The following is a 15,184-nucleotide window of genomic DNA, read 5'->3' on the forward strand; positions in this document are numbered from 1 at the left end:
GGAATGTGCTGGAACCCCCTGGAATGGCCTGGAATCCCCTGGAATGGCCTGGAACCCCTGGAATGGCCTGGAACCCCCTGGAATGGCCTGGGAACCCCTGGAATGGCCTGGAACCCCCTGGAATGGCCTGGAATGGCCTGGGAATCCCTGGAATGGCCTGGAACCCCCTGGAATGGCCTGGAACCCCTGGAATGCCTTGGAATGGGCTGGAACCCCCTGGAATGGCCTGGATCCCCCTGAAATGGCCCGGGAATGGCCTGGAACCCCCTGGAATGGCCTGGAACCCCCTGGAATGGCCTGGAACCCCTGGAATGGGCTGGAACACCCTGGAATGGCCTGGAATGGGCTGGAACCCCCTGGAATGGCCTGGAATGGCCTGGGAACCCCTGGAATGGCCTGGAACCCCCTGGAATGGCCTGGAACCCCCTGAAATGGCCCGGGAATGGCCTGGAACCCCCTGGAATGGCCTGGAACCCCCTGGAATGGCCTGGAATCCCCTGGAATGGCCCGGGAATGGCCTGGAACCCCCTGGAATGGCCTGGAATGGCCTGGGAACCCCTGGAATGGCCTGGAACCCCCTGGAATGGCCTGGAACCCCCTGGAATGGCCTGGAATGGCCTGGGAACCCCTGGTTCCCCCCTGAATTCCCTGGAACCCCTGTATTTCCCCGTATCCCACTCACGTCCACAAACTCGGTGGTCAGTTTGAAGGGACAGGGGGTTCCCTGAATTCCCTGGAGCCCCCCGGATCCCCCCGGATCCCCACTCACGTCCACGAACTCGGTGGTCAGTTTGAAGGCCGAGGTCTCGAAGCCGAGGTTCCGGGGGGAGCTGCTCAGGATGAACCCAAAGTCGATGTGGATGATGTGGCCCTCGGCGTCCAGCAGGATGTTCCCGTTGTGCCTGCAGGGGTTCCAGCGAATTCAGAGAAATCCCATTGAAATTAAAAGAAAAAAAAAAAACAATAAAAGTCACATCAAATCGTGTTAAAATCCCTAAAAGGCCACTAAATGCCCTCGGCGTCCAGCAGGATGTTCCCGTTGTGCCTGCAGGGAATTCTGGGAATTAATTAATGATGTTAATTACCTGTCCAGCAGGTACCACACCAGGCTGTACCCATCAGACCCCAATCATTAATTAATTAATGATGTTAATTACCTGTCCTTGACCTGCAGCAGGTAGCAGACCAGGCTGTAACCTGCACAGCTCCTCACAAAGTTCCTCTGGGCGCACAGGAAGCTCTCGCTGCTGCTGGGGCCGTGCTCACCGGGCTGTACCCACCATGCCCATTAATCAATCATTAATTACCGATGTTAATTACCTGTCCTTGACCTGCAGCAGGTAGCAGACCAGGCTGTACCCCGCACAGCTCCTGACGAAGTTCCTCTGGGCGCACAGGAAGCTCTCGCTGTTGCTGGGGCCGTGCTCCTGCCGCAGGTACTGCAGCAGCGACAGCTGCGACTGCTTCTTGATCTGGTGCAGGGAGACGGCGCTGAGCACGGGCTCGATCATCCCGCTGTCGGCCGAGATCACCAGGATCTTGTAGGGCCGGATCCAGAGCGGGACGCGCTCCTGCTCCCAGATCCACTGCGGGGAGAAACCAGAGAAAACCACAAAAATCTAATAAAATCCCATAAAATCTGACTGAACCCGCTCCTGCTCCCAGATCCACTGCGGGGAGAAAACAGTGAAAATCCCATAAAATCACAATAAAATCCCGATAAAACCCCATAAAAAATCTGACTGGAACGGGGCCAGGACCTGTTCCTGCTCCCAGATCCACTGCGGGGAGGGAAATACAGTGAAAATCCACAGAAATCCTGATAAAATCCCGATAAAATCCCGATAAAATCCCATAAAATCTGAGAGAAATGGGGCCAGCACCCACTCCTGCTCACAGATCCACTGTAGGGAGAGAAATCCAGTGAAAATCCCACAAAATCCCATAAAATACAAAAAATTCCCATTGAAATCGCAAAATATAACCCCCCCCCCCCCAATTAAAATTCCATAAAATGCCATTAAAACCCTGTGAAAATCACAAATCCCACGTGGATGTGGGTGGGGGTTCTTGAGAATTCCCTGGGAATGCTTCAGGAATTGCCTCACCTGGAGCTGCTTGAGCACCTGGAACGCCAGCAGCTCCTGCCGCAGGTCGTCGCCGCACTTGACGATGACGGAGAGGAGGCGCCACGAGGGCAGGTGCCCGTAGGGAGAGGCCTCCCGGATCCTCCTGGGGGGAAAAACGGGAAAAAACGGGGAAAAACGGGATCGTCCCGGAGCTCCCGGCCGGGAGAGACTCTGGGAATTCCCGGGAATTGTCCTCATGCCAGCCCATCCCAGTAAAATCTCACTAAATCCCATGAAATTCCATTAAAATCCCATCAAAATCACATCAAAACTATCAAATCCCATTAAAATCCCATAAAATGCCACTAAAATCCCATTAAAACTATCAAATCCCATAAAACGCCATTAAAATCTCATAGAATTCCGCGAAATTCCATTAAAACGCCATCAAAAATCCCACAAAAAAATATCAAATCCCATTAAAATCCCATCAAAATCTCATTAAAATATCGAGTCCCTTTAAAATCTTATCAAATGCCATAAAATCTCATAAAAAGTCCATGAAATTCCATTAAAACCCCATGAAAATCCCCGTAAAAACACCGAATCCCATTAAAATCCCATTAAAATCCCGTCAGAATCCCATCAGGACACGGACGGCAGATCCCGGCGCTCCCACGGGGGCTCCCGGGCGCGGTTTTGCCCGGAACAATTCCCGGGCCAATTCCAATCCCATTCCCCACCTGACTTTCTCCTGCCAGGGCTCCTTGAGGGCCACGGCCGAGGGGTCCTCGGGGTCCCTGCGGAAGGCGGTGGGCGTGTGCGCCAGCTGCTCCGACAGACGCCGCCTGCGGAACGACGGGGTTTGATCGGGGAAAATCCCTGCTTTTCTGCTCTGGGCAATGTCAGAATTCCAGGGTTTTTATGAGGGGAAAGTTCCTGCATTTTTTGCTCTGGGGAATGTCAGAATTCCAGGTTTTTTATCGGGGAAAATGCCTGCAGTTCTGCTCTGGGGAATGCCAGAACTCTGGGGTTTGATCCCGGAAAAGTCGTGGATTTTTGTTTTGGGGAATGCCAGAATCCCAGGATTTTTATGAGGGAAAATGCCTGCATTTTTGCTCCGGGGAGTATAAGAATTCCAGGATTTTCATGAGGGAAAATTCCTGCATTTTTGCTCCGGGGAATGCCAGAATGCCAGGGTTTGTATCAGGGGAAAACCCTGGATTTTTGTTTTCGAGAATGTTGGAATTCCGGGATTTTTATGAAGGAAAATTCCTGGATTTCTGCTTTGGGGAGTATCAGAATTCCAGGATTTTTATGAGGAAAAATGCCTGGATTTTTGCTCTGGGGACTGTCAGAATTACAGGATTTTTATGAGGGAAAATTTCTGGAGTTTTGCTCTGGGGAATGTCAGAGTTCTGGGATTTTTATGAGGGAAAATTCCTGCATATTTTTTCTTTGGGGATGTTAGAATTCTAGTATTTTTATGAGGAAAAATGCCTAGATTTTTGCTCTGGGGACTGTCAGAATTCCAGGATTTTTACGAGGGAAAATTCCCAGATTTTTGCTTTGGGGAATGCCAGAATCACAGGATTCTTATGATGGAAAATTCCTGCATTTTTGCTCTGGGAAGTCCCAGAATTCCGGAATTTTTATGAGGGAAATCTCCTGGAGTTTTGCTCTGGGCGTTGTCAGAACTCGGGGGGTTTTTATGAGGGGAAATTCCTGCGTTTTTGCTCTGGGGAATGTCAGAGTTCCAGGGTTTTTTTTTGCGGGAGAATTCCCGTTTTTCCCGGAGCTCACCGGATGTCCCCGGCCGCGATGAAGACGGGCTCCCGGCTCTCCTGGCTGGTGATGGAATCCACGGAAAACTGGGAGATGTTGTCGCAGCTGTTGGTGTGCATCTCGGGGAGCTGCGGGAGGGAACCCCGGGAAAACCCCACAGAATCGCATGAAACCCCACAGAATCCAATCAAACCCCACAGAACTCCATGAAACCCCACAGAATCCCATGAAACCCCACAGAATCCCGGGAAAACCCCACAGAATTCCATCAAACCCCACAGAATCGCATGAAAACCCACAGAATCCCATCAAACCCCACAGAATCCCGGGAAAACCCCACAGAATCCCATCAAACCCCACAGAATCCCATGAAAGCCCATAGAATCCCATCAAACCCCACAGAATCCCGGGAAAACCCCACAGAATGCCATCAAACCCCACAGAATCCCATGAAAGCCCATAGAATTCCATCAAACCCCACAGAATCCCGGGAAAACCCCACAGAATCCCATCAAACCCCACAGAATTCCATGAAACCCCACAGAATCCAATCAAACCCCACAGAATGCCATCAAACCCCACAGAATCCCATGAAACCCCATAGAATCCCATCAAACCCCACAGAATCCCGGGAAAACCCCACAGAATGCCATCAAACCCCACAGAATCCCATCAAACCCCACAGAATTCCATCAAACCCCACAGAATCCCATCAAACCCCACAGAATTCCATCAAACCCCACAGAATCCCATGAAACCCATAGAATCCCATCAAACCCCACAGAATCCCATCAAACCCCACAGAATCCCATGAAACCCCATAGAATCCCATCAAACCCCACAGAATCCCGGGAAAACCCCACAGAATGCCATCAAACCCCACAGAATGCCATCAAACCCCACAGAATCCCATCAAACCCCACAGAATCCCATCAAACCCCACAGAATCCCATGAAAGCCCATAGAATCCCATCAAACCCCACAGAATCCCATCAAACCCCACAGAATCCCATCAAACCCCACAGAATCCCATGAAACCCCACAGAATCCCGGGAAAACCCCACAGAATCCCATCAAACCCCACAGAATCCCATCAAACCCCACAGAATCCCAGGAAAACCCCACAGAATCCCGGGAAAACCCCACAGAATCCCATCAAACCCCACAGAATCCCATCAAACCCCACAGAATCCCATCAAACCCCACAGAATGCCATCAAACCCCACAGAATCCCATCAAACCCCACAGAATCCCATGAAACCCCACAGAATCCAATCAAACCCCACAAAACCCCATAAAACCCCGTGAAATCCCATTTTTAAGGGGGCCCAGAACGACAATCCCACATGGAACCCCCAGGGACACCCTGGGGACACCACGGTGTCCAGAACCTTCCGGAAACCCCCATTCCCAGCATTCCCACGATCCCGGTGCCATGGTGGCGACCAGACCCTTCTGGGAAACCTCCATTCCCACCTCCTTGGGGACACCTTGGGGTTGGTCCCACCGCCCTGGTGCCACCACGGTGAGCAGAACCTTGTGGAAACCCCCATTCCCAGCATTCCCACCTCCATGGGGACACCCTGGGGACGCCCTGGTGACCGGAACCTTCCGGAAAGCGCCGTTGCCAGCGCTCGCACCTCGACCTGCAGCTCGCCGATGTCGTCCACGGACCAGGCCTCGTCGTCGTTGTCGTAGTTGGGCACGGTGCTGAAGCTGCCGGCGCGGTGCTCGGGGCCCATGCCGCACTCCGGGAGGTTCTCGGCCGAGCGCGTGCTGCGGATCCGGTTCTCGGGGATGCGCGCGGGGACGCTGGCCGTGTCGAAGTTGTCGCACTCCAGGACCTCCACGTAGATCAGGTAGGGAGCCTGGGGACAGCGGGGATGGGGGTGAGGGACGGCCCGGGGCGCTCCCGGGGCTGTTCTGGGGGAAGATCCCTGGGTTTGGTGGGAAGGGAGGAAATGGGAGCCCTGCGCAGATCCCAGAGGGAACACGGAGGCTCTCGGGGGTTTGGGCCCAATTCCAGCTGTGCCAGCACTGCCAGCACTGGAAGTGACAGCTCCAGTTCTTCCACCATTCCCAGGCCATCCCACAACACAATTCCCATCCCAAATCCCAATTCCCATCCCAAATCCCCTTTCCCATCCCAAATCCCATTTCCCACCCCAAATCCCAATTCCCATCCCAAATCCCCTTTCCCACCCCAAATCCCCTTTCCCATCCCAAATCCCAAACTTTCCCATCCCAAATCCCAAACTTTCCCATCCCGAATCCCCAATTTTCCCACCCCAAATCTCATCCCAAATCCCCAGTTTCCCACTCCCACGTCCCAGACCTTGTCCTTGGAGTTGAGCACCACGGCCTGGGAGTGCGGCACGCGCACCACGCGGTGCTCGAAGGCGACCGCGGGCAGCTCTGCCACCATTCCCACTCCCATCCCAAACCCCAAATCCCCAATTTTCCCACCCCGAATCCCCAGTTTCCCATTCCCACGTCCCAGACCTTGTCCTTGGAGTTGAGCACCACGGCCTGGGAGTGCGGCACGCGCACCACGTGGTGCTCGAAGGCGGCCGTGGGCAGCCAGGCGCGCGCGGGCAGCTTGTGGTTGAGCAGCGACAGCTCCGAGATGAGGCGCTGCGTCTTCTGCTCCTTGGTGGGCAGCGTGGCCAGGCGCTTCCCGATGGCCATCAGGGACTTGATGAACTCCCGCTCCGGAGCCAGCCGGGCCGGCTGTGGGATCCGGGGGGAAAACGGGGGAAAAAAGGGGGGAAAAGGGGGAAAAAAGGGGGGGAAAAGGGAGGCGGTGTCACCTTCTCCACTGGGAAACGCCTTCATCCCATCCCATCCCATCCCATCCCATCCCATCCCATCCCATCCCTTTCTTCTCCTTTCTCCACAGTGAAACGCCTTCATCCCATTCCTTTCCTTTCCTTTCCTTTCCTTTCCTTTCCTTTCCTTTCCTTTCCTTTCCTTTTCCTTTTCCTTTTCCTTTTCCTTTTCCTTTCCTTTCCATGGGATCTTCCCACCCCTCTCTTTTCCTTGCTGTTCGCATCCTGGACTGGCTGGACAAGGCTTGGGATGAAAAACCAGAAGTTGAGGAAAACAGGAGGAAATAGTGGCGGTTTTCCAGTGGGATCCTTTTCCTGCTTTTCCCTTTTCCTTCCTCCCTGCCCTTCCCTTTTCCCGCTCCGGAGCCAGCCCCGCTGGCTGAAAAAGGATCTGGATAAAAATAAAAACTTTGGGGAAAAAGGAGGAAAATGGAAGCGATGTCGGTGATGTTTCACTGGGACCAAATTCCTGCTCTTCCCTTTCCCCACCCTTCCCTTTTCCCTTCTCCTCCCTCTTCCCGGATCCTGGAAATCTGGGAATCCCGTCCTTCCCCCAGCAGAGCAGGATCCCGGGGCCTTTTCCTTCCCCCCGGAATTCCAGAGCCAACGTTCCCAGCGGGATCTCCCAGTCCCACTGGATTCCTGGGATTTGGGAGGAATGCCCAAACTGCCCCTCCCAATCCAACAATCCCCAAGGGATTTGGGATTTCCCTCGGGATGCACCAGCCCCCCCCCCTCCCCGCATCGATCCCAAATTCCCACTCCACATTCCCACGCTCGGGAATAACCCAGGGCTGATTTTCGGGATCCCCCGACCATGCTGGAAACGGCGCATGCAGAAAGCCACGGGAACGGGGGAGCAACGGAAAACACCGGGAAAACTGGGAATTCTGCAGAGCGAGAGGGAAGGATTGGGGAAATCAGGGAGAGGAGGACGGGGAGGGGCATTCCCGGCTGGGAACCCGCTGGGTTTGTAGTCCACGTCCAAAAATTCCCTCGGGAATTCCAGGATAACGCTCGGCCGCCCTGCCCCAACCCGGCTCCAGGCATGGGATAAATATTCCAGAGGATCCCGAAATTCCTTCAGCTCTGCACGGAGCGAATCCCGTCCCTGCAAACCCGGGATATCCCATGGATTCCCGCGGAATTCCGGCGGCTCTGACATTCCTGCTCCTCCCATCCAGGCTTTCCGTGGGCGCTGTCCCCTCGGAACACCAGGAAATGCTTCACCCAGCGGAATGTCCCAAGGAATTCGGGAATCTGGGATCAACCCAGGATCCCTCGGGATCAGCCCCACCCCGGCCCAGAGCAGCTCCTGGATTTTCCAGGACTTTCCAGGGATCCCAGAACGCTCCCCGAGGATCCTCTCCCAGCCTCAGGAACATTCCGGCCGTGCCGGATCCGTTCGGAGCCTCTGGAATTCTGGGTCCGGTGGGAACCTTGGAGATCTTGGATCTTACACACCCACGGGGGCTGGGAAATTCCATCCCATTCCAGAGGGAAAATTCCTCCTCATCCCATTCCAAAGGAGAATTTTCCTCTTCATCCCATCCCATTCCAGAGTGGAATTCTCCTCATCCCATTCCAAAGGGAAATTCCAGAGGGAATCTTCCTCTTCCTCATCCCATTCCAGAGGGGAATTCTCCTCTTCTTCCCATTCCAAAGGGAAATCCCAGAGGGAATTTTCCTCCTCATCCCATTCCTCATCCCAGCATTCCCAAGGATCCTTCCCACTCCAGCAGAACATTCCATAGGGAAGGAGGAATTATCCCTGTTTCCCGTTGATTCCCAAAAAAAATCCTGGAGGAGAGGAGCCGATGGCAGGGCTGGGAGGAGCAGGAATGGGTGGATATCAAGGAATTCCTGGAATTTTGGGCGGGAATTTGGGGCATTGTGTTATCCCTAAAAACAGTGGGATTTAGGATGAGCCTGAAATTTGGGATCAAATCCCGACAGAATTCCCAAATCCAGGTGTGGGAATGATCCCTGGGAATCCCCAGCAGGATCAGAGCTGGGTTGGAATCCAGGAATTCCCAGAAAAGCCCCCCCACCCCCCCTAAAATCATGGAATTCTTCCCAAACTCCCCGTGCTGGAGGAAATCATGGACTACACATTCCCACCGGGAATCCTGGTGGGAAAAGAGGGAAAGATTCCAAAAAAAAAAAACAATGGAAAAAAACAGGAAAAGGGTTCATTCGGGAGAGAAAAATCAGGGAAAACGCCAGGATTCGATTGGAATTTTCATGGGGAAAAAAAAAAGGAATTGAGAGAATGGAATCGAGGAATGATTGGTGGGGGAAAAAAACATGGAAAAAAAAAGCAAATCAATTCAATCCCATCCGGCCGAGAATTTTGGGAGCCAAATTCCAAGGGAAAACAAAAACAGCATTTCCTCTTCCACCTGCAGCAGAAAAGCAGGAAAAGCGGGAATTCCCTCATTCCCAGATGGATTTTGGTGGAAAAATGGGATTTCCCTGGATTTTATCCGACCAGAAGGGATTTTCCTGGAATTCCCACTCCGAGGAAACAATGCCGGGATTTTTGGGGGTTTTTTCTTTTTTTTTTGGGAATATCTGGGCAATGCTGGGAAATTCCAGAGGGGTGGAATGGAGGAAATGCTGCGGCGGGAAGAGGGAGCCTCCAGAAAACGGGATCGGAACTTACGGGAGCCAGGGATTTATCCAGGCTTTCCGTACTCGAGGAGAATTCCTGGGAAAAGCAGGAAAAGGGGATTTGGGGCAGTTTTTTGGGGGGAATGTTTTCCATAGGGAAGAGGGGAAGGAGCAGGGAAAAGGGGGGAGAAAAAGCAGAGTTTAGCTCCAGGTGCACCTCCAGCGATTCCCAGGTTGTTTTGGTCCCATCCTCTTGGAATCACCAGGAGAATTCCGGGAAGGAAAATCCCTCGGGTCTCAAGGGGGATGGGATCAAAGCGGAGCAGATCCGAGCACTGGATTCCCGGGATTCTCCCGGATTTCCTCCTCTCCGGGAGCCCAGAAGGACCAGGATGGATCCAGCTCTGAATTCCTGGGATTTCTGATCCCTTTTCCACCACCAAATCCACGGTTTTTTCCTTCCCTGGATTGCGATTTATCTCGAATTTCAGCACATCAAACGAATCCCACAGAAACGATCCCGAAAGTTCCCAAAATCCCAATTTCTGAGGCCCTTTTTACCATGGAGAAATTCCTGATTTATCCCAAGTTTTCCTGCCATTCCCACATCTCCCTCCAAGCTCCATCCCAAGCGATTCCCATCCCAAATATCCCGAGACTCCAGCGCTTGGAGTCCCTCAATTCATGATTTTCTTCCTGAAAGGGGTCCTATGAAGCTTCATCCCGTAAAAACCAGGAATTCTGGGGCTAAAATTCCCAAAAATTCCAAAAAAATGGACACAACCAGGTCTGGATCCCACCTGGAGGGAAAACTGGTGGGAAATGACCCCAAAGTTCACCAGGGGAGGGAAAATTTGGGATGATTTCCCGTCAATTTTCCCTTCCCTGATGAATTTCGGGACCATTTCCCATCAATTTTCCATGGAATTCCTGGATTCCAAGGGCTCTGGGAGTTTTGAGGGACAGTCGGGATCCAGGGCTGGAGCCTCCCTGGGTTTGTCCCTTCCCAGCTTTTTCGGGATCGTTTCCAGGAGTTTCCTCATCCATAATTTATGGAAAGGCTCCGGTTCCCGCCTCCTCCTTTTCCATATTAAAAATTCATCCCGGCGGGAACGGCCCCGGATTTTTCCGGGGTGTTTTGATCCCGAATCCGGCCTGGAAAATTCCTTCCCCATCCTTCCTTCCACCCTCATCCCAATTCCCAGAGCCTGGAACAATCCTTGGCTCCTTCCAAGGCTTCCCAGAGGAATTCCCAGCGGAATCAAACCTTGGATTTCTGACCCATTTCCCAGGAATTCCAGGGAATTCCCAGCCATTCCCAGCTTCCCTGGGGTGTGTTCCACCCCCTGGAGGATTCGTTTTTCCCGGATTTGGGAAGCGCCGCTCCCAAAATCTGCTTCCAGCACCAGCTCGGGGGCTCCTTTCCCGTCTGGAATTCCCAGCTCATCCTGGGATCAGCCCTGGAGCACAACCCCAATGCCAGAGGAACTGTGGGATGAATCCCAAGGCACAACCACGGGATTTTCCCAACACACCAATCCTTGGAGCAGAGCCCCATAGAATTCCCTCAGGAACATCCCAGACTTTACCTCTTATTCCTCACTCTCCACCTTGGGATGGCTGGCTGAGCCTTGCAGCTCAATTCCAACCCCAAAGGAGCTCTGGGATGAATCCCAAGTCACTTCCACCTCCCTGGATCAGCTCTGGGATGAATCCAGGACGACAGGATTTTATGAACAAGCTCAATCCTTGGAGCAGAGCCCCACAGAATCCCCTCAGGAACATCCCAGACTTTACCTCTTATTCCTCACTCTCCACCTTGGGATGGCTGGCTGAGCCTTGCAGCTTGATCCCAACCCCACAGTGGCTCTTCCCTCAGAATTCCCTGAGGAACACCCCAGGGCTCACCTCCTCCTCGCTCTCCACCTTGGGGTTGCTGGCCGTGCGCTTCAGGTTGCTGCTGAGGCTGATGGACACCGTGGCGTCCGACTTGGACCTCTGGTGAGTCCGTTTGGAGGGGGACAGCCCCGTGTCGGCGCCAGCCAGGGCGGCGCCCAGCTCCCTCCTCCGGCCCGCCGGCTTCAGCTCGTCGGAGAGGATGAGCCTGCGGAGCTTGGTGCCGCGCGAGTGGCGCTGCGTGGAGATGTGCATGTCCGACGAGTAGGCGCCCAGCAGCAGCGCGCACTGCAGCGAGAAGTCGATGCTCTGGCGGCAGCGGTGCACGATGTAGGGCTTGATGGCGTCGCCCACGTCCTCGTCCATGTGGATGTACATGTTGAGCAGCTGCGGCAGGTAGAAGTCCACCTCCTCGTGGCGGAAGCAGAAGAGGCGGTTGCCGATGTAGGCCTGCACGCCGGGCTCCTTGGAGTTGTACAGGTAGGAGATGGCCATGGAGATGTCGAAGAGCTTGGACTCGAAGAGGCGCAGCAGCCACGACTGCTTGGCCTGGTTCTGGTGGCGCCGCCGCGCCGTCCTGGCCGCGGCCGAGCCCTCCTCGTCCTCCTCCTCCTGGATGCGCGGCGCCTCGTCCAGGCAGCGCACGGGGCAGCTCTGCCCGTTGGGCACGGGCTGGCAGCCGTGCAGCCGCTGCACCTTCTGCAGCACCTCCTCGCACGCCCGCTGCGCCACCTCGGCGTCGATGAGCGCCAGCTCGCCCACGCCCTCCGTGATGACGCCCAGGGGGGAAGCGCCCGGCTCCGGGGGGCTCCGCGCGGCCGCCGGGTCGCCCATGGCGGAGCAGGGGCTGCGCGGCTCAGAGCTGGGGAGACACGGGGGGAAAAGGGGGTTAAATCGGGGGAAAATGGGGTTAAATCGGGGGAAAATGGGATTGGGGATGGGATTCAACAGGAGGAACGGAGCAGGGGCTGCGCGGCTCAGAGCTGGGGAAACACGGGGGGAAAAGGGGGTTAAATCGGGGGAAAATGGGGTTAAATCAGGGGAAAATGGGATTGGGGATGGGATTCAACAGGAGGAACGGAGCAGGGGCTGCGCGGCTCAGAGCTGGAGAAACACGGGGAGAAAATGGGGTTAAATCGGGGGAAAATGGGGTTAAATCGGGGGAAAATGGGATTTTGGATGGGATTCCACAGGAGGAACGGAGCAGGGGCTGCGCGGCTCAGAGCTGGGGAGACACGGGGGGAAAAGGGGGTTAAATCGGGGGAAAATGGGGTTAAATTGGGGGAAAATGGGGTTAAATCGGGGGAAAATGGGATCTGGAGTGAGACTGAACAGGAGGAACGGAGCAGGGGCTGCACGGCTCAGAGCTGGGGAGAAACGGGGAGAAAATGGGGTTAAATCAGGGGAAAATGGGATTGGGGATGGGATTCAACAGGAGGAACGGAGCAGGAGCTGCACGGCTCAGAGCTGGAGAAACACGGGGAGAAAATGGGGTTAAATCGGGGGAAAATGGGGTTAAATCGGGGAAAATGGGATCTGGGATGGGATTCAACAGGAGGAACGGAGCAGGGGCTGCGCGGCTCAGAGCTGTGGAAACACGGGGGGAAAACGGGGTTAAATCGGGGGAAAATGGGATTTTGGATGGGATTCAACAGGAGGAACGGAGCAGGGGCTGCACGGCTCAGAGCTGGGAAGAAACGGGGGGAAAAGGGGGTTAAACTGGGAAAAATTGGGATCAGGGGTGGGATTTGGGGTGGGATTCAACAGGAAGAGTAGTGGGGCGGCTGCAGGACTCAGTGATGGGGAAAAACAGGAAAAAAATTGGATTAAATTAGGAAAAAATTTGGATTAAGGATGGAAATCAAGAGGAGGAGCAGCAGAGGGCTCAAAATTGGGGGAAATTGGGAAAAAATGGGAAAAATTGGGGTTGGGGTGGGATTTAGGATGGAACTCAAGAGGACAAGCAGTGGAGGGGCTGCAGGACTCAATGAGGGGGAAAAACAGGGAAAAATTTGGATTAGGGATGGGATTCAAGGGGAGAAACCTAGGATACACCTGAAGGGAAGATGGACATTAATTTTTTCCCTGTTAAATAAAGGATTTTTCCCTGTTAATTTCAGATTTTTCCCTGCTATTTTAAGGATTAGTTTTATCCCTTTATTTTTCCACCTCCCAAAGAAAGGAGGGAAAAAGCCCTCAGGAATTTTCCTTAAATATTCCAAGTGAGTCAAACCAAGGTCACCTGCCAGATACCACTTCTCTTTTTTTTTTTTTCCCTCTTCTTTTCCTCTTTTTTTCTCCCTTCTTCTCCAAGAAATCCCAGATGCCCCAATCCTGATCAAAGCCTGAGAGTTTGGCTCTGTTCCCCCATTCCCGGCACTCCAAATCCCACATTCCTGACATTTTTGAGGCTGTTGAGTCCCAAAAACCCCATGAGAGACAGAAAAAATCCCTGCTGCTCCCATTTCTCAACAAATCCCAAAAAAATGGGGGCGGAAATTCGGGATTCCACACTTCCCCACAGTTCCCACCCCTGGTTTTCCACAAATCCCAGATTTTCCTCCTCTATCCCACTCCCAAATCCTGACATGGCTCCAACCCAGAAATTCCAGGGATCCCAACCCAAAAATTCCCTCCCTTCCCAATGCGCTGGGCTCATCCCAAAACGACACATCCAAAGCTTTTCCCTCTTCCCAGAAACGCCTCAGGATTCCAAAGCCTGGAGCAATCCCACAGTCCTGGAACTGCCTCCTCCCATGGATCACACTCCGAACACAAATCCCCACTTTTTGAGGTTTTCCAAGTTTTTGTTTTTCCCAAAGGTTGGGAAATAAACTGGAAAATGGCAGGGGGCAAAAAAGGCAGGATAAAAAAAATCAGGAATCCACATCCCCACCTGGATGCCAAGGGCGGCTCCCGGGCTGATCCCAGCATGGACCCTGAACCGCGGGACCATAAATTACCCAGGAAATCTGGAGCAGGGATGGCCCAGGAAACCAGGAACAGAAATCTGGCAGGAAATTCAGGAGCACAGCCCTGAAATCCCACTCAGAATTCCAAGGAAGAAATCCGGGACTGATTTCAGCAGATCCACAGGATCCACACCAGGAACGACTCCAAAACCTCAAAAAATTCTTCCAGCACCATGAAAATAAAAGCTGGAAAATCCCCTTTTCCACCCAGTTATTCCCTCCCGGATTCCAGGGAAGTGAAGGGAATAAAAAAAGGAGGGATTAAACGCAATTATTTCTCATTATTCAACTTCCCACCAACTCCAGCCGAAGTTTTCCAGGGACAACATTCCCGAGGGGATGAGCGACCCCCGCCAATCCAAATTTTACGCAACCCATGGAACTTCAGAGGGGATTTTGGGCAGTTCCAACGCTCCCAGCGGCCCCAGATGGCCCCGGGAGGGATGAGGGGGGAAAGGCTGGCGAATCCCCCTGAGGAACAGCGGCTGGAAACGGCTCTGGAAGGGGAACTGCGCCACTTCCCCCGCGGGGAGCGGGGCCCCGGCAGCGATTCCCGGGAAAAGGGACGGGAAAGGGCTTCGGGAGAGGTACCTGGAGCGATCCCATCCCGCGAGGCTCCGCTCGGCCGGCCCGGCCCTGCGACCGGCGCGGGCGGCTCATCCCGGGCACCGGCGGCGGCTGCTGCGGGGAGAGAGAGGCGGAAAAACACCGGGGATCAGCACCGAGCCGGGAAAAGGCCAAACCCGGCCCCGCTCCTGCGCCACGGAGCCGGCCGAGCAGCAGCAGCAGGAGGAGGCGGAGGAGGAGGAGGCGAGGCCGGACGCGGCCGCGGAACCGCCGGGGGGACCGGGCTGAGGGGGCGGAGGAGGCCGCGGCGGGGCCGGCGGGGCCAAACTCACCTCGGCGGAGCGGGGAGGAGCGGCGCGGCGGGGAGAGGCGCGGAGGGGCCGGCAGGGGCCGGTGGAGCGGCCGGAGCGGGGCCGGGAGCGGGGCCGGCCGGAGTGGAGCGGGGCCGGTGCAG

General features: G+C 54.5%; 1 protein-coding gene across 2 annotated transcripts in view; it reads right to left on the minus strand.

The window, feature by feature from the left end:
- PI4KB (phosphatidylinositol 4-kinase beta) overlaps window positions 1-14,808 on the minus strand; it is an 18,137-nt gene extending 3,329 nt beyond the window's left edge. Inside the window, exons 1-10 of one of the 2 annotated variants that reach the window (XM_063176610.1) lie at window positions 14,755-14,808; window positions 11,204-12,053; window positions 9,348-9,392; window positions 6,357-6,584; window positions 5,495-5,722; window positions 3,873-3,982; window positions 2,813-2,917; window positions 2,109-2,232; window positions 1,321-1,586; window positions 770-902 (exon numbers count right to left, since the gene is read on the minus strand). In XM_063176610.1, coding sequence (XP_063032680.1) covers window positions 770-902; window positions 1,321-1,586; window positions 2,109-2,232; window positions 2,813-2,917; window positions 3,873-3,982; window positions 5,495-5,722; window positions 6,357-6,584; window positions 9,348-9,392; window positions 11,204-12,025 — 2,061 coding nt within the window. In that variant the 5' untranslated portion in view covers window positions 12,026-12,053; window positions 14,755-14,808. The remainder of the gene's footprint in view (window positions 1-769; window positions 903-1,320; window positions 1,587-2,108; window positions 2,233-2,812; window positions 2,918-3,872; window positions 3,983-5,494; window positions 5,723-6,356; window positions 6,585-9,347; window positions 9,393-11,203; window positions 12,054-14,754) is intronic. The other variant, XM_063176611.1, reaches the window with a different exon arrangement.
- Between the last annotated feature and the right edge of the window lie 376 nt (window positions 14,809-15,184).

The sequence above is a fragment of the Melospiza melodia genome, chromosome 25, assembly GCF_035770615.1.
Source record: "Melospiza melodia melodia isolate bMelMel2 chromosome 25, bMelMel2.pri, whole genome shotgun sequence".
NCBI classification, from domain to species: domain Eukaryota; kingdom Metazoa; phylum Chordata; class Aves; order Passeriformes; family Passerellidae; genus Melospiza; species Melospiza melodia.